Source organism: Cadophora gregata (genome assembly GCF_030347475.1).
Source record: "Cadophora gregata isolate MNR1 chromosome Unknown scaffold_5, whole genome shotgun sequence".
NCBI lineage: Eukaryota > Fungi > Ascomycota > Leotiomycetes > Helotiales > Ploettnerulaceae > Cadophora > Cadophora gregata.
Genome location: NW_026695928.1, coordinates 1,871,764 through 1,895,963, shown reverse-complemented (window position 1 = coordinate 1,895,963; position 24,200 = coordinate 1,871,764). Strand labels below are relative to the sequence as shown.

Sequence of the window (24,200 nt, the reverse complement as noted above, 5' to 3'; positions counted from 1 at the left end):
TGACAACAAGACATATACGTATAAGCGAGAATATCATTTGTTGCTAAAACAACAACCGATATTGATGCTTCCCGAAGTCGGGATTATGAGATACCAACCGCACAACAAGCGAATAACACCCCGCAGTATTTCTCTTCTAAATATGTGCCTCACTAAGTACATTCAGTTTCTAGCCTCCCATGACTTCCGATCCTTGTAACCCCGCAAGCAAGGCTCACAACCACACTCCAAATTGAACTCGCTTTCCACGTCCGGGTACAGTCCAGAAGGTCCTCTACGCTTGATTCTGTCACCTCTTTCATAGAATAGGGTGATTTCATCGTTGCGTAGAATATCAACGACAGCATAGAGCCAGCCATAGCAGGCTCCAGCCTCGTATCGGTATTCGATCTTGGAATTATTGAGACAAGAATGATTGATGTAACAATTGTCTCCAAACAAAGATTGACAATGTGCTGGAGCGGATTGAACATCTGTCATGACTTTCTGGTCCAGATCCAAAAGTTCCGGATTGATGCTACCTGGACTAGGCGTCTCTCGCGAAAAGCGTTGCCAGAGCCGATATAGCCAGTCGCCAGAATACTGGTACTCGGGATCCGTTTGTAGAAGTTCCAGAGCATCTGCTTCTGCAGGACTGAACTTGCAGAGGTTGCTAAAATCCGCCATGAGGCGCTTGCGGACTAGAGTTTGTGTATCATCATCTTCCTTGTATTCGAAATCTTCACCAAGATAAAGAATGGGTGCTTGTGATACAGTTTCCATGTCTTGCTCATCACTAACATCATCTTGAGAAGCTTCAATGACCTCGATCGACGTGTCATTTTGTAATGATGATCATAATGGCGATTAGCCTTGCTGGTTAGGGTTTGGCTGGCTTTGGAAATAAGCTTTCGTGAATTATTACTACCGTCTCCAGAAGCCATTGCTTCGGAAATTGTGGGCTGAAACGACGTAGATGTAGAGCTCAAGGCTGTAGCCGTCATGGATAGCGGTCTTTCGGCCATTTCATCGCTCTTGTGAGTACTAGATGCCTTACGAGCCGCACGGTCGAATGTGCTCCCAACTTTGTCCAACGCTTCTGCAATATCCTTGGACCATTTGATGACCGTTTTGTAGAAGTAAAGTGTGATTAACGCGTGCTCAAACATGATCAGCTGGCCCTTCTTGATATTGACCTTTGCGAACATGCCACGACCTTTACCATTTGTACAATCTCGGATCTCGTAAAGTTGGTCTATAACATGATTATAGTGAGATGATTTACAACAGGTGTCTCATGTGGGGATTACCTGGGGATATGTATCCTGGACCTTGATTTGGATCTGGGAATAAAGTTAGTGCAAGACCTTGAAAATGAGTTGAGGGTTGCCCAACCAGTGTTATCCTCAAACATCACACGACGAGATGGAGGTAGTTCATTGGCTTCGAGCTGTCGTCGAGTTATGGCGGAGACGACAGTATAAGGAAGTCCTAGCTCAGAGTGAGGTATCCCGTTTGGCGAAACATAATTCGAATGCGCTGCAATGGGCTTCTGGCCATTCGATAATTGCTGAGACAGCTGCTTCATGTTAATACGCTTTCGACTGTTCGAAGGAGACTCATAGGCTGGCATCTCGTTTCCCTTGTGCTCATCAAGTCCGCTGGCACCGGAGTTGCGAGGACTGGCCCCCGGGTCTGTATCTCCATCCGCTTTCTGGCCATTTGAGGCGGTTGATTTCTCCTGATGAGATTCCTTAGCATTACTGGGTAGAGATTGTGTAGTTGCTCGAGTCTCGTCCGCCATCCTGTCTGTAGATTCCCCATTAACCGTAACGGATTCAGACACTGAACGGCTGTCAATTCCAGGCATTCTCGCTGTGGTAAATAAGTTTCAAGTGATTCGATATCATAATCGAAATGGAGGGAGCCATTGACAAACCATGTCCTTGGAATTCCAGACTGGGAAGGAGTGATCGAAACATATCTCGACCTCCATCCAATTTCACGAACGTGGGGCATTGAGTGACCTCAAAAGCATTTCATATGTACAGTGCTGGTATCATCCTCTATTCCTCTATTCCTTGCTTTCTAAAGCCTTGGACTTCTTCTCCTCCGCATCCGCATTCTGCTTCTCATAATGCGCCACCAATTGATCCATATTCCTCGGGCCCTGACCAGCCGATACGTTGAAAGGAGATCCGGTATTGAAGACTCTACGTCTTGTTAGAGTTGTCTCAGCGCGCTTCGAGGAGACTCACTCTGGGAACCTCAGTTCAACATGCTTGGACCCTGGAGTACTCTGAAACAAGTTTCTGTCGAACGCAGCTCTCTCCAATGCAGCTGTGTGCAAACCATTCCGTGCTGTCCATCTCTCCTTGTAATCGTTGTAGTAGTTGCCGATGAAGTTGGAGAATCCTGTTTGTTGGCCGTTTGCTGATGGTCTTGATGCGGCGTAGATGCCTAGGGATAGCGGGACAATGGCGAGAACGACATAGAATTGGGTCTGGAAAATCCTTCAGCATGAAATCGTGTTTCTCCGGCATTGGTACTCACTCCTAACGACTCCGCCTTTGGTCCTTCATGGTGATGTCCGTGATCGCCATGGTCTCCGTGCTCGCCGTGCTTCTCTGGGTGCGCAGTCGAGTATGGGGATATTCTCCGACCAGCAGCTGCAGGAAAACGCCCGGCAGATCCAACTGCCTTTCTGAGTGCAAACATGTTGTTGTGGTTCAATTGGGCGCAAACACAGCTCTGGTCTTGAAGATGTGATGTTGAAGTTGGGCTCCTCATTGATGATTGAATTAGTCAGCGGGGCGGTAAGATCGCCAAACATGGTTTAGTCCAGGGGCAATATGTCCAGCTCGAACTCCATAGCTGTACAAGAGCTGCCACTTGTCCTCAAAATGGCTTCCACAAACCCACAATCTGCTGCGGAATACCTGGAAGACCAAAGTGACGATCTCGAAGAGGACACCGAATCGCTTGCCTCTCTAGAAACCGACGACGGCCAGGATCATCCTCCTGAGAAGGTTCTTGCGCAGTTTACATCCAAGACAGGCTTCATCTGGTACCTCGTCAAGTGGCAGGATTGCCCATTATTGAGATCTAGCTGGGAGGGGAAAGAGTTATTCGACGATTGTCCCTGCATTCTGGATTCCTGGCAAATTGAGCTACAAAACCAGGCCGAAGGTAAATCGAAACCGCTGGACATACACGCTTTCAATCAAGCTGTACTTGATGTGGAGTTGGCTGAGAGGCAGCGGCGCATATTACGAAGACTGAAGCGCAAAGTCAATCGTGTCCTCTCTATCGTGACTGATTGAAACGTGTCTTTGAGAGAACATTTGAAAGAAAATTTACAACCATCCAACGGATCACAAACCACGAACAAAATGGTTCAACTACATACGCGCAGTATTTTAGGCTTTGTCTGCCTCAGCCTACCAATACTTGCACTAGCAGTTTCTTCTCCTCCACCAGAAGCATCACCAGCAGCAGACGCAGACCTGATATGTTCAAGTACGGATCCAACAGACTGTTATTCCAAAACCTTCGAGCCCACGGAAGACTTCCAAATCATAAAAGAAGGACAGAACATACCTCCTGGGCTCCATGTACGGATGAACATCTGGTCAGGGGAGAAAGAAGCACGACTGAACATACCAATGGAAGGCGAACAAGGAGCAGTAGATGGCGTACTTGAAATCCCAACCGACCAACTCCCCACCGAACAATCCGTCATCGTAGTCCCCCAACCCGAAGACTCGGACTCCGAATCCCAACCCATCCCCCCAAAAGACGCCCCCATCTACGACACCGCCGGCAAAATCCCCCCACCAACCCCCCAATCTGGCGACGAAATAACCACCTTCCAAAAGGCCATGATAACCATCCAAATGGAAGCCCGAGCCTTCGACTCCGCCCTCGACGACCTCCGCGACCTCTCCCACGACATCTACTACGGCCTCGAGATCGCCAAAGACGGCCCCGTCCTCGAGAAACTCATCTGCCTCACCCTCGGCTACGGAACCGAGAAGATACCCGCGCGAGAGAACGGCCGCGACCACAAGGCAGCTAATATTCTCGCCTCGTCTATACAGAATAACCCCACGGCGCTCAAGGAGGTCAGCGAGTTCTGGAAGATGGTCATGTACCCGTCGTGCGGTGTAGTCGAGCAAATGAAGAGCGGGAACGGAGCTGAGAAGGGCATCCCGAATTTCGTGTCGATGCTTCGCGCTAGATTGGGGAGGGAGAAGGATGCTGGGGCGTTGAAGGCGAAGGTTGGTGCTATTAGTGGACTTTTGAAGGAGCCGCTTATTAGGGACGAGTTTCTGGAGAAAGGAGGCATGGAGCTCCTGCTCGCTATCTTCCTAAAGAAGGGAGAGCAATTTGATGGCGTGAGGATGAAAGTCGCTCAGCTCGTGAACGACAATTTCTTAGACGAGGGGATGGGCGCGAAGCTAGGTGTTTGGCCAAAGATGCCAAGGAGTGAGAAGAAGTTGTGTGAGAGCAAGGCCCGGATGTTAGAGGATGGATGTTGGGAGACACATGTTGAGGCATTCATGGAGAGGGCAGGTGGAGAGGAAGAATGGGCAGGAGATTTTGTGAAGAATCTTGGAGAGCGAAGGAAGAAGTTTGGGAGTTCGATTAAAGATAGGGAATTGTAATCTATTAAGATGAGGGACGATAGAATGTATAAAGTAAACGACATCAACTCACGTCCTGTGTAAAGGTAAAAGCTTTCGACTAAATAGTCTGATGCTCGAAGGGAGTTCTCTCAATTATTCTTTTCACTCTCCACGCAAGTTCTCCACGCAAGAGTAATCCTCATCGCGAGTATGAGCCTCGCATAAAAAGTGTGTCCTATTGAGTTGGCATCTCGACCATCTACGTACCTCTCTACACTCTTCAAAATTCTCAAGTCTCTCTTCTTAACTATTCTTTCTTAGCGAGACATCTATCCAGCGACAGGACCGAGATGACATGGTCAGCGTTAGAACCCAAAGGCAGACTCTTGAGCCTGCCATGGCCGAAGAAAGAGGCAAGGAGTACACTGGGACGGCTTTCCTCCTGGCGAATCAAGTCAAAAGAAAGCAGAGAGCAGATGCAAGCGCGAATGACAAGAGGCTATAATACTCACCACGACAACCACCATGCACGGACAGGTCCTACAAGACCTCCATTTATCGAGAGGGAGAGGAAAACCCCTGATGCGTTCGTTTTCTCTGTCTATAGTCCCACGCAGGGACAAACAGGACACAATAAGAAAGCGACTTAGCATCTGTTATTGCTCGTTGTTGCTCGAACAGCATTTATTGGTTTTCGACACTGCCGAGATGGAGAGAGGAAATTTAGAGATCAGACGAGGCAATCAAACGTGAAAATTTCAAGTAAGCTCTTGATCGTACTCACCGGACAGGAACGAATCAATGAAAAGCAGCCGGTATTGAGAGCAGGATTAGGAAAGTCATTCAGATGAGATGGAAATGGTAACAGGGGGGGTACTTGGGTGCTGAGAATGAGAAATACGGACATAGAAGATACTGACGATATCTTCTTACAGTCTCTTTGGAGGGGAACGAAAGGCGTTCTTGGAGCGTTAACGCTCGATTTTTTTTCTCGAGAAAGCAGTTGGAGTTCGGTGAGAGAGATAAGAAAATTGACATTTCACTGTGGCTGAGAAGAGAAGTTGTTGGTGGCGTTCAGTGAGAACTCGCTAACGCTGCATGTCAACATTGCTTGAAGCTGGAATCGAGATGTAGATAGGTAGATAGATAAGAAAGAAGGGAAATGATGTACCAATCATTCAATGTGCATAGAGACCGTGTTCTGTTTTCCAATTGTGTTTGGAGAAGAACATGCCGCAGGGAGACAAGAGAGGAAAAAGAAAGTGAAGCAGCGATGGCAAAGCTCGTTAGAGCCATCTGATCCGAATCTGCCGGGAAAGTCTGGCGGATGGGAGATGACAGTAGATGCGTCATGCGAGGTGTGCAGTAAGACTTCTTGTTTCTTCTCCACCTATCTCGCGATCCTGAGGACCGTATGTCCGAATCGAGAAATATATGAGATCTGGGACTTGCCTCCCATCTTTGCGCTCTCGTACTTCTACTTCGAGCAACAGCCAAGAATCCAGCCATCGTTTGCAAGATGGAGACATCACTCACTCACTTCGCCAAGCTCAGCTCTCCATATCTCGGATCCCATTTCCCATCCTCTTTCCCTTTTACCCCCTTGTCTCCCATCTCATCACCATCATCATGAAAAACATCATCATCATGCATCTCCCCCAGGCACACTTCCCACATGAGACACAAGACATGTCGTCGCGATAGCCACTCAGCGCCAAGCACGCCTCAACGTGTGGCATCCGAGCCTTGCGCCTGGGCGCCGCCGCCGGTCATCCACTTCACGCCCTCAAGCTTTTGTGGCGTTTCTTGACACTTGCTGTCCCCTGTCTTGCCATGCCCATGCCAGGCAAGCACACCTTGTAAATGCAAGGTCGATCTGTCTTTCTTCCGCTGACAGGCAAGACATGGGGTCTGGCTTGTCAAGAAGGCTTGATCAGGCTTGGATGGATGGTCTTGATCTGGCATGCCAGTCGGGACTACCGACCACAAGGTTCGTTTCTGTATTGTGCTGAGCGATGATGACGTCTGCTATACAGCCGTTGTTTCCGAATTGCGGTTTATGCTGATGATTTAATCGAAGTTGTGCGTTTGTTGGTTGGAAAGGAGGTGATTATGCTGGGAGGAATGGACGTATGAACGTCCAGAACGGCGCACGTGGGTTTGACTTCGATATTGAGCCTCAGGCTGCGAGACGCTTTCCAGGTCAATTCTCCAGATCTGTGCTTTCATTTTGAGGCATGGCCAGTTTGAGTAATTGTATGAAATAGTTCAGCAGGCGCTCGCGTGGCCCCGACTGGATTGATCTGCTTGTAAGTTAGTTAAGTTAATCCAAAGCAGTGAGGAAATTGGTAGCTTCCATTACTTCATTTGAACTTCCCGACACTTATTGGTGAAGTACCGAAGCTTGCTTGTTTGCTTGCTTTGCTGATGTCGTGCACTTTGTGTTTGACCCCACACCATTATTTTCAAGTGACTTCATTTTCAACCAAGGCCCTTTTTAAACTTCGATCTTGTCCATCAACGCAAGTCTTTAGGCACTCTCCTCAGGCATCACCATATCGTGACATCTCTCGCCCCGTAGCACTCCTCTCACTTCGTGCCTCCGAACAGAGAATTCAACAAGGAAACGGAGCACGCCTCCAATTGCCTTATTCGTCGTTCCTCTCGCCTCGCTTTTTGGAGCAGGGGCTCTCTAGCCCACACTAGCTGGGAGCTAAGATCTAGCGGCTCGGCATTGCATCTGGGGTTCATCTCCAACCATCGTGCAACGTGCTCTGATCTTGCAGTCTGATTGGCTATCTGGACGTCGTGTCTCTGCAACTGGGGCGGGTCGACCGAGAAGGAATGAAAAAGTATTTTGGTTTGTGGAGTGAAGAGCGGAGCTTTTCGGTGGTGGGGAGTTTTGAGGGGCGAGTGATGTTCAGAATAACAAGCGTTTGTCAGAATCGGCTGAGGGCTTGGATGTGCGCGTGGCGGTCTTGGAGTCTTGGATGAAAGGCTTGCCTTCACCGCAGTGAGACGTATCGCGTGCGCTGTGTTTGCGGGCGGGAATGGCGCCGAGAAGAACGAAGATAGCAGAGAAACTCGAGTCGCACAAGTAAATGCTTGGTTGAGCTTGATTTTGAGCCCTGGGACGAATGTGAGCCAGTGATGGGGATTATTAAATGCACATAGCCGAAGACGACTTGATATGTGATATCGATATCTTTCTTGCCTCCAACTAAAAGCCATGTTCTTGTCGCACCACTTTGCTGCATCTATTTGATAAGTGGAGAGGACAAGGAAGATCCAACTTTTATGCTAGAGTACGAGTAAAATTGTCACCGCAACCACTGGCCGCTCTAGACGCCTCGATTCTCCAGATACCTAATCCATTCGATGAGAGGCTATCAGATGATGGAAAAGGCGGCGTGGGGGATGGCAACATTGGGACAAAAATATGCGGGTTGAACATTTTCTTTTAGCTGCAGAAGGGGAAGAGAGTAACGGGGGAGAGTAGTGGAATGGATTGCCTTTGGTGGGATCGATGGTCTATTGCTCGGTTACGGAACTGTGGACTGCAGGTGGTTTACGAGTATTGGAGCAAAAACACGGAACGGTGCACCGCGATCATGGTCTTTCTGCGACGTGATGAGGATAGAAAAGCTCTTTGACATAATGAGGACATGCCAGGATACGGTCACAATTGAGTTGTTTAAGTTGTGAATCTCCCTTCTGTAACATCAGTCAATCGTGCTGCCCAAAATGACGCTGCAAACAGGGCACATCCTGATGTCAAGGATCAGGTCCATCTCCAGATTAGATTACCTACCTTAACCTTGAACCGAACAATGTTGATCCGATCCACTCCACTCCACTCTCCGTACTCCTGCAAAAGACCCTGGGTGGAGGCACTGATGCTGGCCAGACCCCTGCAAGCGCAGAACAGCCGGCGCCTTGGCTTCGGTCATTGGCGCTGGCACCGGCACCGTTACTTACAGTTCCATCTCAGACAAATCTTCCTCACGCAAGAAAGCTTCCTTGAATGGACTAAAGTGACTTTGAGCATCTCCCACCAGATGGCCCTAGCCAAATCTGATATGCTCCCATTGTCACATCGACAATTAAGCGTCAGCTAGTCGTATAAGCTCAAGCTTTTGCGTGTGCCTCTGCCTCTTACGCACCAGAAAAATTCAAATGCCGTCCGCCTCGGGCTTGAGCCATGCTTTAGGGTACCGTTGTTGCACTTTACCTTTTCTCGTTGACGATGGACTTGTTCGTTTGTGACGTGAGTCGAGCAGCAAGCAAGCAAGCAAGCAAGCAGACTGGGCAGGTAGGTAGGCCGAGTTATTTCATATGTCGATTGTGTTCTTCCCACTGTCTCATCCACAAAGTCGCGAAGTTTCCCCCTCCTTCCCGATCCTCCCGGTCAGTGGCAGCACAACATCCGTCTTGTCGACCCATCACAGCGGATCCCGCGTGCATGTGTCGACTTTATCGGTCAATTCGTGCCACTCCTTTCCACATCTCTTTCCCGGCATTGCAGCAAAGGTCAAGTCCTTTGGAGTCGAGTACTCGTACTTGGAGTACTACCTTCACTAGCTTCCTGGTTGTTAGTCCCGCTCAACCTCCGTCTGCACCGGCCACTCCACTTGCAATCCACTACCCTAACCCTGCTTCCCGCTCTACCTACCCAACCAGACTACCACAACCCTGCTTGCCCTACATTCTTCCAGCTATATTATTCTCCTCCCCCGTTCCTTCAGCCTTTCTTCTCTCAGTAGATTTTTCTCACTCAACTCCGCGAGTCTCAATTGACTCGAGAACTCCCAAGACTCTCTCATCTCAACGAGTCATCTCGACTCAAGTAGTTGAAAATGGCCAACCTCCTTCACCACCACCGACACCATGATCCCACAAATATGGGAATGGTCAGCGCTCCTCATGGCCCTGAGACTGGTGACGACCACGCAAGTTTCCCATACGCCCACGACAAGAACCGTGAGATGGAGATTTTCGACTACCTCCTCCATCCCGATGACTTGTACACTCCCGAGGGCGTTTACTGGGCCGACCTTCCCATCGGACAGAGAATCAAGTTCGTGAATAAGGTCGACAATGCCGAGGCTAAGAAGGAGTTCAACTCGTTCTGGAGCATGTTCAAGAAAGATCCTCTGAGTCCTGTTGGATGGTATTTCAGACATGCTGTCCTCCCTGGAGCTGGACTGGGTCTTGAAGGGTAAGACGATCCAATGTCACAAAAGCCACTGCTGACACTCAATGGATATGTTCTGTTCTCAATCGGTAACCTTACTCCATTGTTCCAGGCTGTTTGGCCAAGATGCTGGAAGAAGTTTGAAGTCTGTGACAAGAAATGGATCGACGCAGTGACTTATCTCGAGGTTGTTGGTATTATTTTGGGACAGATTCTTGTCGGTATCATTGGTGATGGGTAAGATTCGGTTTTCTTATTGTCACAGGAGTCACCCCTTCACGTGACTTTGCTAATATAAACCAGAATCGGGCGCCGTTGGGGTTTGATCCAAGATGCCCTCATTATGTTCGGTGGTCTCCTCATGCTCGTTGCATCCTGGGGTGTCGACTTGAACGGCTGGGTTATCTGCTATGGATGGGCCCTTTTCTTCTATGGTATCGGTGTTGGGGGAGAGTATCCGATGACCGCAACCGCAGCTATGGAAAACGCCACGGGCTCCGGACGTGTTTCTACCAAGGAGGACCGTCTTCACCGTGGCCGAAAGGTCACCATGGCATTTCTGATGCAGGGCTGGGGTCAATTTTTCAACCAGGCCATTCTTATCATCCTTCTCCTCATTTTCCACCACAGCGGAAATCCGCCATATTCCACCGTTTCCGCACAGTGGACATTCCGTGTGTCATTCGCTCTCCCAGCAGTCGGAACACTCTGGCTTGTCTACTACCGTTGGTTTAAGATGCCTCTCGCATCCAAAGTGCTGAATGCGTCAAAGAAGAAAGCAAATGTCACTGGATACGACGTCCAGTCTTTGAAGATGACCTTCAAGTATTTCGGACCCCGAATCATCGCTACGGCCGGCACATGGTTCGCAAATGATGTGTTCTTCTACGGAAACAAACTCTTCCAATCACAGTTCATCAAGGTCATCTCACCAGCCTCAGCCGAATCCGGTAACGTGATGACTGGCTGGCTGTGGAACTTGGTCAACGTCGGTGTCTCGCTCTGCGGATATTATCTTGCCTCGCTCCTCATTGACAACAAACTCTATGGACGAAAATGGATGCAACAGATCGGATTCCTCATGTGTTTTATCTTCTTCGTTGTACCCGCTTTCCACTACAAGTACTACACCGGGATCCACCACATCAAGGAATTCCAAGCCATGTACTTCCTCTCCTCATTCTTCAACCAGTTCGGTCCAAACAGTGTCACCTTCCTTATCGCTGCCGAGGTCTTCCCTACGCCAGTCCGGGCTACCGCTCACGGATTCTCAGCTGCCGTCGGCAAAGCTGGTGCTCTGCTTGCATCTGTCCTATACAATTACATTGGCACTCAAACGAAGTTCTACTTCGTGCCATGGTTTGGTCTTGCAGGCATGCTTCTCACCTACCTCTTTCTCCCAGATACCACTGGTCTCGATCTCAAGGAGCAAGAGAGACGATGGACCTACCTGCGCGCTGGCCGCGGCGACGAGTACCATGGTATCGCTGTCCACCCCAAGCACTTATCTATGTGGGAACGTTGGACCGGCGTCGGCAAGGCATACAACCCTGAGCTCGACAAAGCCAGCAAGATCAAGGATATGCGCGAGGATTGGGAACTCCGCGAGGCCGAGAAGCAAAAGCGCGAAGATGGTCTTGTCGGTGACGATTTCGACGATGATGAGTACAGTGCTGAGGTGCACAACTACTTCCAGGAGACGAGGAGATCAAACTCGCCGAATGGTGTTATGCAGCGCTCGAGCAGTGAGGAGGCGGAAAATGAGAAGATTACGCCTGCAGGTTCGAATTAGATGGGAGTCGGTATTGACCGACGCATTGACGATTCAGAAAGTAGTTGGTATGGATTGATGTATTGGCTCAATTATCTCAATAAATGAGCGGAGCCCTGGCGTTCAGGATTGGATGATTGCGTGCATTTCTGCAAGCGATAGAGCTTGGCGTTGACTCGAATATATCTAGACTGCTGGTGAGCGAGCATCGTACATATCTATCTACAACCTGACCTTGATGTCTTGTTGAATATGGGTTTTCTTGTTCAAAGAGACTTTACACATATTAATATCCAAAGTAGATAATAATATCAAAATCAGATAACGATCTTACTTCCAAGTTCTGAAAGGACATTCCACTAAATTTTCGGTAGAGAAATCATCAAAGCTCTCGCTTGGCAACGATATCAGAGACTGGCACAAGACCAGCTCTAAGGTACACATTCTATCGAAAAGATGAAGTACAGCTGTTGGTTCTAGCTAGGTATCAGGATCAATGACAACGAAATCGACGTTTTGACCGAGTAGAGGTTATGCACAATATCTGCAGATGATTGGCTATGAAGCTAATATCCGAGGACCTGCATTTGCTTACGGGTGGCATCGCTGCCCAGCCTCCATATCATCCAAGTACCAAGACCAGGAGTTCTTATCCGCCAAACAAAGATAGGTTTCAGTTTGCACTGTTTCTGATGGTGGATGTGAGAATCCGGCTTGCGATGAAAGTCATGGGAGCTGCGTACTTGGCTCAATTGAGGAGGCAAGCCACCGGACGAAAGCTGTAGGGCCGAACTATTCTGCTTCCCTTGAAGAGAGTTCAGAGGTCTCAGCTGCAGCCTCGTCTTGCTTTTATTCGCCATACCGAGTCTCAGCTTCAATATACTAAAAGCCGTAGTACTTCAGTAAGTGAAGAGTGGTGTTGATTTCCTGCAGCTAAATATCTGTAAGTCCCAGTCTCTGTTTATTCAACAAGAACTCGCGTAGAATTCTCATTGCCCATCAACTCCACCGACCATGGCTTCTATCACTCTCAGTATCGAGACCAGCAAGCTTTTCATCGGTTCATACCAACGTGTCCAAATTGACTTCGGTGATTCAGGCCTGTCACTCGACCTGATTACCTTCTTTATCAAATCCAGTCCACCAGGCTCCGGCGGCTCCATCTCCTTCACTAAAGATGACCTCTCCAAACCAAACGAAGTAATGCTTCTAGTCGGCTATCAGGCTGGACAGCATGCTCTCCAAGTCCTTGACTCAGCTGGCACGACTGTTCTCGCCCAGCTTGACTACGAAATCATATCCTTCTGGCCAGAGAAGGATGTGCGTCCACCTCATTGGGTTGTAGGACAGCTCCAAGACTTCGTTACGTGATATAAATGGGGAGGCGGTTCATCCGCTCCTCAAAACATTGATGTAATTCCGCAAATTGGCACGAGAAACATTTGTATCTTGATGGTCGATACAAGCACATCTCGTTATCCAGCCGGCACTGACTTCGACGCCATCAAGAAAGTCTGGACTGATGCCACAGCCGACACAGTGCCTGGAGCAGACGGCAAAATACGAAGCGCAAAAGCGTAATTCGAAGAAGTTCCTCAGAACCGCTTCACCCTGAACCTAGCGGCAGGTCAAGCTCTCGATGTCAGTCTCCCTGAAGACTGGGATACGTACTTCTTGAAGATGTCCGCTGCCTTTCCACCTACCTCGTACGGGCCGAGAGGTGCATTGGCACAAGCCTGTATCTCAGCAGCAGCAGATCTCACAGACGCTTCCGGCAACGCACTCGTCGATTTCAAAACTGTGCAGACAATCATCATGGTCATTCGCTCCTCAGGCCCCGCAGCAACGGATCATTTCTTCTGGCCACAAGCTTGGGGCGACACATTCACCGTTCCTGGCGGCTCTGCCAACATCGCCGTATTAGGTATGCCAGATGCGTGGAGCACCTTTATGCCTACCAAAGACTTGCTAGGTACACTCTGCCATGAAATCGGCCACAATCTTGGATTCCCAGACTTGTACACCAGTCTCAATACCGATTTCTCTCCTGAGATCAAGAAACGAAACATCACCAATTTTGATCTCATGTCCAGAGAAGCTCACTTGCCACACATGACAGTTGGCCAGAAAATGGAGACAGGCTGGCTGAGGCCCGAATGGGTGCGAACATTCGATTTCTCACGGTCCACCATCCCCTTAGATGAGTTCGTCACTCTCCAAGCTGCGGAACTTGGTGCTCCTCCAGTTGGAAGTGATCAATTCTCAGCTGTTGAGATCAGGCTTGCTGACGGCTGGAACTATTACTTCGAGTATCGCCGAGGGCAAGTAAGTCAAATTGGAGACCAGGCAGTTGCTTCGGAACTCGATACTGGAGATGCGGTCGTTGTGGGAACTGATATGATTTCTCATAATTTCTCGTATCCAATTGCACGTCCTCAAATCATGCGTCTACGGAGAGATGCTGAATTGTACGTCTTATTAAGCCCCTCATCCTCCTCTTTGAACGTCTCAACACCTTCTTGATAAACAACTTCCTCGCTTAGCTTTTTTTTCTCAAACAGTTTCCTCAACGACTAAGTCAAACTCCGTTCAGGGAAAACTCTTTCTTCACCACTGGCGAAGACTACAAAGAAACAGATACCAGCTCAGGAGCCATCTCCGACTTCAAGATGACAGTCATCTCCATCTCCGGCAACAAATCCCAGATCCGCATCCAATACGGCACAAACGGCCGCCCAGACCTCTACATACGTCCCTGGCCGGCCGGAAACAGCTACCAAAGCCCGGATATTCTCATCACCAACGACAAATGCCTCACTGACCCGTCCCAATGGTTCAACCAACCCTGGGTAGGCCACGCCAACACCGTGCACGCCACCTACCGCAACCGCGGACCCATGACCGCACGAAACGTCCGCGTCGAATTCTACATCGTCGATTTCACAGCCGGCGGAAACCCACCAAAGGTCTTACTAGGAACTGATACTCGAGACGTACCGCCAGAGAGCACAGCACCAAACGGTGTAACCTTCGAAACAACCTGGATCCCCAACAACGACGGCCACAAATGCATCATAGCGTCAACCCCGCTCTTCGTCGACACCTCCATCTCACCTAACATCGTCGAGATCACGGACACCAACAACACCGCGCAGTCCAACTACGCCAAATACATCGCACGCTCCGCGTCCCCCGCCACACGCGAGATCCTCCAAGTAAGCCTCACCAACCCCTTCAAATCCCGCGCGGATATCTACGTCCTGCCCAGATCCAAGGTCTATATGCTCGTTTCTATCGCTTGTACTTAGCAACAGCAAGTATGACGCTCGACCCGGGAGAGACGAGGCAGGTGCAAGTCATGGTCGAATCGATGTTCGGATCCGACTCCGACGAACTGAAAGAGATCATCGATAAACGAGGCAAAGAGTTCTTCACCAGCCCAACACAGATGAGTATCCGCGGGTACGGCTTCCCGCCTGAAGATCCTGTCCGCCCAGTCCTGCTAGGTGGGTGTCAGATCGACGTCGGGTCAGGCAAGGGGACCGTGTTCAAGAATCTCAGGTGGCTGAAAGGCGAGAATCAGATTAAAGGGCTAGTTGTCGCTATGGATGGAAGTGTTCGTGTGCGTGGTATGGTTCTGCTGAAGTTCCATGCCGAGAAGGAGCAGCTGGGGACGAGCGTGACGGTGCCGCTTACAGGTGAAGGAATATTCTCCTTGGGCGATATCGAGGGTCGTGCCAAGATCTTTAGGGCGAAGATTGTGTCTGCTCATTATTTGGGACAGCCTGGTCTGGCGCCATGTGAGGCGGAGAGGGTGGTTGATGTTTTGGCTTGAAGTTTCTTAGGATATCGCATTATGGATTAGTAGAATGCAGCGGGCTGTAGTGACCACCTTCCTTCTCTAAATGTCGTCAAACACTTCTGGGACTTTCAATAAGCGTCTCATATTAGTAACTGGTCCTGTGGTATCCTGCCCACGCTCTGTGAAGCACGTCCACAGTTGTCAACAATACCAAGTCCAATTCTCGCTTGAAAAACCTTAGCGACCTCCTTTTCAGCCGAATCAAATTTCCACAGGCAATGACTTCACTCACAGGTAGGAACTCGAATGATTATTTATGGTTTTGAGTCAAATAGAATCATACCATTACCTGACCGTGGCAGACTACTTTAAAGCCGACCTCTCTATAGCAAATGACGTGCGCTCAGCGAGCAGAACACATGTAGAGACGGGGCTGGCCTAAGCGAGGTCGACCAAAACAAATACCACGATGCGTATCACAAGAGCATTCGGCATCCTCAGATCACACGTTCGGTCACTGGCCCGATTATTCACAACTTTTGTTCCGTTCTGACCCTCCGTAACGATAGTGCCACTGCAACTCCCGTGTAATCGATGGACTCATGTATCGAGTCGCATTGAGTCGGGTCACCCAAGAACAATCCGCATTTCCCTGCTACTAATCACTACTTATAAACATTCCTAAAAAAAATCAGGCTACAAATCTACCTACTTAAAGTAAACGATTCATAGTGTGTACAATACCTCGTAACAATATACGTTCCCCTACCGAACTCCACTCCTCTTCCATCCTCAAAGGTAAGTACATACCGTGATCCTAGCAATACATGTTGTCAACTAAACTCGGAACATTTAACTGCTTATGTCTCCATGTTCAGTGTGTTATGGGTTGATCCCAGATTTTACTTATTTTTTGCTGTACAATACTCTCTGCTCCTCCTTTCTCGTCACTCATTTCCTCACATGTCGGAACCTCGGGTCAGGCCAAACGTTCTTTTACCGTATCATTAGAAGTTTGGACTTCCAATAATTATTTATGCCAGCATCCTTCTCAATCTCCAGTCTTGGCATCTAGGAAATTTCAGGCAGCGTTTTGAGCAATTCTCATATTATGTCATTTATCTATCAGACGAGAAGCTCGAGCACTTTGACTATTCCGTTTTAACCGAGCTAGTCCACCAATCCATCTATATATACCCGTCTATTCATTCGTATCTTTGCCTTGTAAAGAAGAGATAAACACCAATTCGCCGCGCTGCAATTCTATTTCATAGTTACCAAACTTGTTTGCGCATTTGCTTTTTCGTACTGAAAACAAAAGTGTTTTGAATATCAAACCGAGTCCCAGGTAGGATCAGCCGAGTGGGTATGCTGCAGCTGGACTTGTGGGCTTCGTGACAAGGGCACTGGTATTCAATTAGCTTAGTCTTCTTCATCGATCCGGAAAAACTTACCCCCACATGTCTGTATCAGCAACAATGTTGGCACCACTTAGATCCAGGTAGTTCTTCGAATTACCCGCCGCATTGCCCTTCCTCGGAATACCCTGTATATCACACACATCTCTGTGACTGACTGGAATATACAGTTTCGCCGCTTGCAGCTCAGTTGGAGCTTCAATGAAAGTTGCCGTCAATCCTGCTTCAACATGCCACTCAATGTGGCAATGGAAAAGCGCGATACCGGGATTATCAGCCTTGAAGCGGATGGTAACTGAGCCGTCAGACATGACTTGGACGGTATCACGGCGCATCGGTGCTCCTGCGGGAATGTTGATAGGGAAGTCTGGTCCTCCAGATGTCCTAGAAATAACTTGGAAATTATGGCCATGGAGATGGAAAGGATGGGCGAAAGAATCGTGATTCTGTAAAGTGAGTTCCACCACTGCATTAAGCGGAAGAACGTAAGAGTTGGTATTGGCACCGTAGATGGATGGGTTGTTGACTTGGGTAAGCGGGGCATTCATGGCTGTGTACAGGGTGGGGACCTTCTGTGGGATATAGTCGATCCCATTGAGGTAGCCACGGAATTGCCCATTCTGATTGGTCCCAAAGCTGATGGTCATTTCAATTGGCATAGTGACGGGCTCGAGAGCCGCTTGCTGGTCGTATGGTGTAAAGATCGAATCGTCAAAAGGAAGTGGGTTGATAGTGAGAGGCGCAGGAAGTGGTGCAGCCGAGTTGTAAACGAGATAAGCCGAGACTTCTGTATTGAAAGTGGCAGGGATAATCGTAGGATTGAACATGTCCGTGCTCATTGATGCTTTAATAGCAAAATTCTTGGTACTATCCGATTTCGCAGTGACTATCACACTGTATCGTTGGGCAACAGTGATGAATAATTGGCTGACGGTCTTCTGTGTTGTATATACGCCATCGATTTCCACGACAGTCATATCATGGCCATCGAATTGCAGATAAAACGGCGCAAAAGCTCCCATGTTGATGATCCGGAATAGGTATTTCTTGCCAGCGACCATCGGGAAATTGCCATTCTGAGCCTCATTAATAAGTCCCGAATTAGGTACCGGCTCCGCGCCGTTGTTCTGGTTGGCATTATCAGTTGATTGGTAGTAGTTGATCAAGGGCGGCGCTTCTGTGTGGTAAAGATCGCTTAGCGTGAGTGTGTATTCCGTGTCAATACCACGGTATGGCGCGTTGACGTCGTTGACGATGAGAGGTCCGCGGAGACCATCAATGTATTGGCCCCCGACATGAGAATGAAACCAATAGGTGCCTGGTTGATTTACTTTGAACTCGTACACGAACGTACCGCCAGGTTGAATTGGACACTGAGTGACCATGGCAGGTCCATCGGAATATGCAGTACCGGTCTGGAAGATACCATGGAAATGGATAGCCGTACTTTGGTTTCCCAGGTTGTTTGTCAAGGTGATCTTGATAGTGTCCCCCATGTTGGCTTTGAGGGGAGGACAGGGGAATTGACCATTGATGCCGATCATTGGGCGAGAGAACCCATCTGGGGATGCTTGTACCCATCCAATACTCCAGGTATACGCAACCTGTTTGGGAGCAGGAGGTGTGACATAAGGTAAAGCCGACGAGGAGGTAGAACTTGCAGGTTTCGAGGTTGAAGTGGCTTTTGTGGATGTTGAAAACGATGTTGGAGATGACGACTTTGTGCTGGAACTTGGCTTTGCAGTCGAAACAGATGTGCTTGATCTTGAAGTCGCAACCGATGATGATGACTTAATTGTACTGGAAGATGAAGCGGCCCCAAGACTGTAAAGCTGTAATCTCTTTCCAGCTCCGCAGTAGGTGAGCGGATCGCCTGGGCACAAAAAGTTGCAATCGGCTTGGTTGTCTGCCTTGACACTTCCTGCACTCAAAACATCGCCACAGTAGCCTACATCATGTGAGCTCAGATCAAAGGTACCTCAAAGACAGACTCACATTCACGACCATACTCAACGCCGAACATCGTGTTCCCTGGGGCGGTAGAGCAGAAAGTCGCACACATCTCTAGTGTCATTAAATCGTTTGCATAAGTCTTCTTGTTCAAGGCTCTGCCAGTCGTCGACTCGGTCCAGCAACCTTGGACGTTATAATTGCCGACCGTTGGCTTGATTGCAGGCCCTGTAGCTGTTGGGGCTGCTGATGATTTGGTCGAGGTTGGTGCAGAGGTACTGGTGGTTGGCTTTGTACTGACCGATGATGGCTTCGACGTGCTTGTACTTGGCTTCGAAGTGCTGGAGCTAGGCTGAGATGTGCTTGTAGAAACCTTTGTGCTCGATGTCGAAGTCAGAGGCTTTGAAGTTGAGGATGATGATTTGCTTGTGGAAGATGAAACAGCAGCTCCTGGTTCAGCGATACCCTGCATCAACAACGTGGTGTATCCTCCGTCACTCCACCATGTGAGATAGGAAGCCCAGATTCCGGTGGCGCTCGGCTTGAACACCAAAGGAATGGTAAGAGTTGCTCCTGCTGCCAATGTGGTCCCAATAGCAGGAAATGTTGGCGAGGTATATCCGTTTCCGACCTGCAAAAATATTTAGCGCTGTAAAGTCGGGAATATAATATCAGGATTTGGTTCCTGAGACGTCATCCAAGGGTATTTTGGACCCAACATCTCGGATCAATAAAAGGGAAAGTAGTACATACAATTGGCAAAGTAACGTTGTGGTAAGGCATTCCATCAGCGTAGTAATCTTGCCACGCAAATCCCTTGAAAACCAGAGCAGCGCTTCCTTTGTTGGACAGGAGGACCGATTTCGTAGCTTGTGAAGGCTCTTGGCCTCCGATATATACCCCACCAAATGAAGCTACGGTTTGGTTGACTGTTAGATATCCGCCGGAAGCGACTACAGTCCCAGACATTGGCACCACAACACCAGGTAGGTAGCCAGAAGCAGCTGTGGTCGTATAAACGTTGAGATTACTGCCCTGTGTGCCAGGTGGAAGCTGGTTGCCTCCATTTGCGTTCTGCCATGCCAAAATAGCTGCGGAAGTCAAGTCAAATGTCTGGTAACAATCAGTATGCTGTTTACTATTATTGATAACTTAGATAAACTTACGACTCCAAAGGTGAACGATGTTCCAGAAGCCACAGTAGTAGGCAGAGCGGTTGTTGGACACTTGAAAACTGGTGACGTGATGTTGCACTTCGGATTGGTGATTGCTGTGTTCGCGGTACACTTAATTTGAAGGGTCGACGTCTGTCCGGTCATGACATTGCCAAAAGCAACTGGATTAGGAGCACAAGTCAAAGGTTGGTTTGCTTTGACGCCTCCGCCAGTAAGCATCATGAGTGAGGTTGCTCTGACAGTATACACTCGCCCATCTCCGAACACAGCCCGTTGAAACTTCGTGATACCTCCAGTTGCGGCCGTGGTTGGAAATACGATTGGAGTCATTACCCCATTTACAGGAATTGCGTTGTAGGCTTGAAGACCCCAATTGACGTCTGTTAGCCAAACCTAAACAGTTGTTAGTAGCTCGCATGGCCAAATAACTCTTCAAACACCTACAATGCCAGATCCTGGAGCTCCATTGTTACCTACGATCATTAGCTTTGAACATTGGGGGTGTCTAGGGAGGCTATACTTGTCACTGTTGGGACGGATTTGCTAGTAAATACTCGGTCCGATACTCCAGCTTGTGTGAACACCGGTTTCCCATTTCCATCGCGACTGAATTTGTACGCGTACAGACCCATACCAGAAGGGTTGATGCTGTCGACCTGTGAGCAAAGTCCCAAAACAAAATTGGAAAACGTACTAGACATATCCTCCCTCGAGTGGGTAGCTTCCGATGCCGCTGAGGACCTGCTTGCTAACATTGATTGTTTGGAGGACTTGTAATGATTAGTACCAGACCAGCTGTAGGATGGAAGGATTTACCATTATCAGCACCTGCCTTTCCTGCGTATTGTTAGTATCAGCTCGCCAAGGAACCAATCGAGTCTCTCACCTCCTGCGAATCCACCAAGATTGTCCGCATTCATGATGAACATCTTTGCATCTTTGCCTGCGCCAATTGCAATTCTGCTTACACCTGTGCCGTAAAAGACGTTTGGGTCAAGCAAAGCCAAGCCTCCAGATCCAAAATCGGTATCTCCTCCATTGTTACTGTCGTATGCGTATGTCTCAAAATAATCTTGCTGCTTGAGTTCACCCGTGCTTGGATTGACGCCCATGTTAACGACAGCCTGCTCGAGAGTGCTGAGATAAGTCTTGCCACTTGCTGGAGCGCCATTTGCTCCTCCATTCTGTCCAGCTCCACGAGCATTTCTGAGGAGCAGTCAGTACATGTGATCACGTCTTTGTTACCCGCCACCTACCCAGTGATGAAGAACACTCGGTTAATATCAGCAGCAATTCCCTAGATCCCGTCAATAGCGATCGACTCGAATTGAGTCTTGAAGCTCACCATGCCTCCCTGCCAAATGCCGGCTTTTCCACCTCCTTCTTCATTGATGTCGAGCTCCTGTGGCGATGGAGCACCAGGACTAGCTTGCATTGCCTGGATATTTGTAACACCAACTCCGGCCGTCTTGCTGACAGCAACCAGCATTCCTGTGTAGTTGAATCTGTCACAATGACCACCAAACCCAGCTCTGAATAAACACGTCGTAAGCGAAATTCTCGAAAAGCATGATCCAAATGTCACTTACACGATGGTATTGCCAAGCATGGCAAGTCCAGGTCTCTGCAGGATGGTACCTCCTACAAAGTAGCTACCAAGATATCAGTCATGAATCTTCGATCTTTGAATTAGGCAGTCATACCGAGTGCGGTCATTGTTAGCAGCATGGCCATCGATGACAACCGGAAATCCAGGCACGTCTGTCAAACCCGGAAGCTTGACAGCATACATCTTGTACACGCCTAGAATCATTAGTTCAGGTGTCAAACTTCCTTGTGACATCGAGAATCACAAACCGTTGATGGCTCCCTGCGGTCCAGCTTGACCTACAAACCAGTCAGCTCAATCACTTCCACCAACAAAGATAAACACACCATTCTTATACCCTTTCGAAAAGAAGTACATGGTATCCGAAGCAGTATCGATGACTGGTGTTCCAGCAATACCAATCGTATTCGGCATATCACCACAGTTGGCATCACTGGAAGCGAATGGCGGATCCAGGGTCCGCATCTTGATCAAAGTACCCGTCAACCCATCATGCACGCGAACATTGTTTTGATTCGACACCGTAATAACATATTCATTTGGTGCTCCAGGAGGCGTGTAGACCAGTGGCTTGGCATAAAAGACTTCATTGAGGTTGAAGGTCAATTTCCATCCCATAGCTAGTGAGGAGGCTACTAGCTTGGGATCCTGAAATTCTGTTGTCAACAAGTGCTCAAATGCCCACTTTACTTGCGATCGCCAGGCACGAGATACATACCATATTATGATTAGGTAGATAGCCGGATTGAGGAGGATCCTAAAAGCATGATGTTAACAAACATGCTCAAATCTCCGCATTCGCGTTGTTTGAGCTCGAGATACGTACGGCATCCTGTGTAGAATCGGTAGGTGCAAACGAATGGACAAGGGCTGGCAACGCAACGGCCGCCAGCCCTAAGGACTTCTTCCAACCCATCATCATGGCGATGGACTCTCCGTGAAGGTCGAAAACGACGGAGTGTCTGACTGACGAAAGGAATCGTTGAGGTCGAGAATGTAACTCGCACTCTCACGATACTTACGTGCCAGCAAACGGGTGTGGAGTGAGCGAGTGAGTGAGACTGAAGAAGGGAACCTGGGAGAGACAACCCTGGATAGTCACTTAAGGTAACGATCAGACGCTGAGGGACGCGCCAGGCCACCTAGGGCTGGACACTGGACACTGGACAGCCTCAAAAGCCTCAAAAGCAAAAGCAAGATGGGGAACGGCAGGAAGAGGCCGAGTTGTACCTGCCAAGTCATGGTGCACGCCTGCAAAGCGCGCAGGCACAGGACCCGGGATTATCTGTGGCATCCAATTGACGCCTCCCCTACCTCACGTTCCAGACGTCATGGACGCCATCACCCGGCACAAAGATACGCCCTTATCCGCCAATCTGTATGAAATGAGACCTTCTCGATCACCAATTGCAACCCTGTGCCTGCCTGCCTGCCTCCGAAATATTGAAAAGGGGAGAGCAACCGACGAACCACAGGCACAGGATGACACGTTTTTGCTGTTAAGCTGCTTCCTCTTCAGGGAGGCCGCAAGCCGTGTCCAGGTCCTTGCGGGCAAGTTGCGGCACAAAGAGCAGCTAGTGCTGTATTAGGCTGTTGTGGCTGATTATGGACAGGGGAAGACAGGAACATCTATTTTACAGTACTTACACGAGCATCTGTAAATTGAAGCCAAGATCAACACCAAGGAATTGATATCAGTCTACTTCGCGTTCGCTTTGGGGTACTGTGCTCAATGTGCTGTGTTGTGTTGCAAATCTGTTGTCAGATCTATGAGTCTGTGAGATGCGGGCGAGGAAGCGAGTTGTCGCCCTCTAGCTGAGACCTCTTCATTTGTGCTTGCGCAACTAAGAGATCCTGCCCTTCTTAGCAACTCCTTCCTAAAAGCTTATGTCAATAGTTTGGTCCTGTGCGTCTCTGGAGCCAGTCGATCCAACCCACTCTCTCCCTCTCCACCTTGACTTACTTAGTCGAATCTCGAGCTCAACAATCGACCTCTGGCCCAACGATCCACAACCTAAGCTCCCGTCTGTCGGGAACCACGACATCCAAACGGTGTAACCTCGTCAAGTCTTCCATTGATGTCAGATCACTTACGGGAATAGAACAGAGGCAGAGATAGACAGGGCAGAGGAAAAGCCACGGCGTGGTGGCGTACACCACTGACAGACTATTGCCAAGAAACTATTGCCAGGATGCGAATTGTCCCAGCATCTTTGCGATAAGGGATCCAAATCCGAATCGATGTGTACCAGGGGTTAGGTAGCATTGGCATGCGGAAGGGAGGCGCCGAACATGGGAAACAGAGACTTTTGAGAACTGAAATCGATGGCAAAAAGGGATTGCCAAACACATGGGAGGGGGAGGGCTGCCTCGTTGGCGAGATTGCCTGGCCGTGGATGGATAGCTGCACCCTTGCTCTGTTCCTGGCCGTTACTGTAGCTTCGCTACAGAATTAACCTTGTTTGCTCCCCCCAGTCCCCCTCCACCCCTGACGATCCAACTCCAGACCATCTGAAATTTACCTCACGAGATACACCGTGGGGGGCCATGTGCTTACATTATTGCATTTCGTCTTATCACAAGATTCAGAATTCGAAGCAAAAAAACACCCACTGGTTGAATCGTGAATTGTTGGCCCGCTCAAGCGCTTAAGCCTTCCACCTACGCTTGGGAT

General features: G+C 49.0%; 11 protein-coding genes across 11 annotated transcripts; 7 read left to right on the top strand and 4 right to left on the bottom strand.

Annotated features, from left to right (window-relative positions):
• Positions 1-162: 162 nt before the first annotated feature.
• On the bottom strand, positions 163-666 carry ONS95_011400 (uncharacterized protein; the record flags this gene model as incomplete). The annotated part of the gene is made up of 1 exon (XM_058505010.1): positions 163-666. The coding sequence occupies one exon, from the start codon at positions 664-666 to the stop codon at positions 163-165; it is 504 nt and encodes a 167-aa protein (XP_058359566.1).
• A 14-nt stretch (positions 667-680) lies between these two features.
• ONS95_011399 (uncharacterized protein) lies at positions 681-1,849 on the bottom strand (the record flags this gene model as incomplete). The annotated part of the gene is made up of 3 exons (XM_058505009.1): positions 681-1,234; positions 1,290-1,322; positions 1,375-1,849. The coding sequence occupies 3 exons, from the start codon at positions 1,847-1,849 to the stop codon at positions 681-683; spliced, it is 1,062 nt and encodes a 353-aa protein (XP_058359565.1).
• Positions 1,850-2,053: 204 nt separating this feature from the next.
• On the bottom strand, positions 2,054-2,697 carry ONS95_011398 (uncharacterized protein; the record flags this gene model as incomplete). Its single annotated transcript, XM_058505008.1, has 3 exons — positions 2,054-2,192; positions 2,238-2,482; positions 2,533-2,697. 3 exons carry the CDS (start codon positions 2,695-2,697, stop codon positions 2,054-2,056), a joined length of 549 nt encoding a protein of 182 aa, XP_058359564.1.
• Positions 2,698-2,882: 185 nt separating this feature from the next.
• Positions 2,883-3,302, top strand: ONS95_011397 (uncharacterized protein; the record flags this gene model as incomplete). The annotated part of the gene is made up of 1 exon (XM_058505007.1): positions 2,883-3,302. One exon carries the CDS (start codon positions 2,883-2,885, stop codon positions 3,300-3,302), a length of 420 nt encoding a protein of 139 aa, XP_058359563.1.
• Positions 3,303-3,371: 69 nt separating this feature from the next.
• On the top strand, positions 3,372-4,646 carry ONS95_011396 (uncharacterized protein; the record flags this gene model as incomplete). The annotated part of the gene is made up of 1 exon (XM_058505006.1): positions 3,372-4,646. The coding sequence occupies one exon, from the start codon at positions 3,372-3,374 to the stop codon at positions 4,644-4,646; it is 1,275 nt and encodes a 424-aa protein (XP_058359562.1).
• A 4,862-nt stretch (positions 4,647-9,508) lies between these two features.
• ONS95_011395 (uncharacterized protein) lies at positions 9,509-9,829 on the top strand (the record flags this gene model as incomplete). The annotated part of the gene is made up of 1 exon (XM_058505005.1): positions 9,509-9,829. The coding sequence occupies one exon, from the start codon at positions 9,509-9,511 to the stop codon at positions 9,827-9,829; it is 321 nt and encodes a 106-aa protein (XP_058359561.1).
• Positions 9,830-9,838: 9 nt separating this feature from the next.
• Positions 9,839-11,593, top strand: ONS95_011394 (uncharacterized protein; the record flags this gene model as incomplete). The annotated part of the gene is made up of 2 exons (XM_058505004.1): positions 9,839-10,038; positions 10,105-11,593. The coding sequence occupies 2 exons, from the start codon at positions 9,839-9,841 to the stop codon at positions 11,591-11,593; spliced, it is 1,689 nt and encodes a 562-aa protein (XP_058359560.1).
• Positions 11,594-12,586: 993 nt separating this feature from the next.
• ONS95_011393 (uncharacterized protein) lies at positions 12,587-12,943 on the top strand (the record flags this gene model as incomplete). Its single annotated transcript, XM_058505003.1, has 1 exon — positions 12,587-12,943. The coding sequence occupies one exon, from the start codon at positions 12,587-12,589 to the stop codon at positions 12,941-12,943; it is 357 nt and encodes a 118-aa protein (XP_058359559.1).
• Positions 12,944-13,252: 309 nt separating this feature from the next.
• ONS95_011392 (uncharacterized protein) lies at positions 13,253-14,880 on the top strand (the record flags this gene model as incomplete). The annotated part of the gene is made up of 2 exons (XM_058505002.1): positions 13,253-14,040; positions 14,166-14,880. The coding sequence occupies 2 exons, from the start codon at positions 13,253-13,255 to the stop codon at positions 14,878-14,880; spliced, it is 1,503 nt and encodes a 500-aa protein (XP_058359558.1).
• Positions 14,881-14,891: 11 nt separating this feature from the next.
• Positions 14,892-15,407, top strand: ONS95_011391 (uncharacterized protein; the record flags this gene model as incomplete). Its single annotated transcript, XM_058505001.1, has 1 exon — positions 14,892-15,407. The coding sequence occupies one exon, from the start codon at positions 14,892-14,894 to the stop codon at positions 15,405-15,407; it is 516 nt and encodes a 171-aa protein (XP_058359557.1).
• A 1,321-nt stretch (positions 15,408-16,728) lies between these two features.
• On the bottom strand, positions 16,729-22,448 carry ONS95_011390 (uncharacterized protein; the record flags this gene model as incomplete). The annotated part of the gene is made up of 18 exons (XM_058505000.1): positions 16,729-16,780; positions 16,829-18,740; positions 18,788-19,373; positions 19,496-19,855; positions 19,909-20,310; positions 20,362-20,390; positions 20,438-20,565; positions 20,612-20,687; positions 20,734-20,754; positions 20,804-21,123; positions 21,174-21,214; positions 21,263-21,449; positions 21,507-21,569; positions 21,621-21,720; positions 21,775-21,804; positions 21,853-22,174; positions 22,245-22,283; positions 22,353-22,448. 18 exons carry the CDS (start codon positions 22,446-22,448, stop codon positions 16,729-16,731), a joined length of 4,764 nt encoding a protein of 1,587 aa, XP_058359556.1.
• Positions 22,449-24,200: the final 1,752 nt, after the last annotated feature.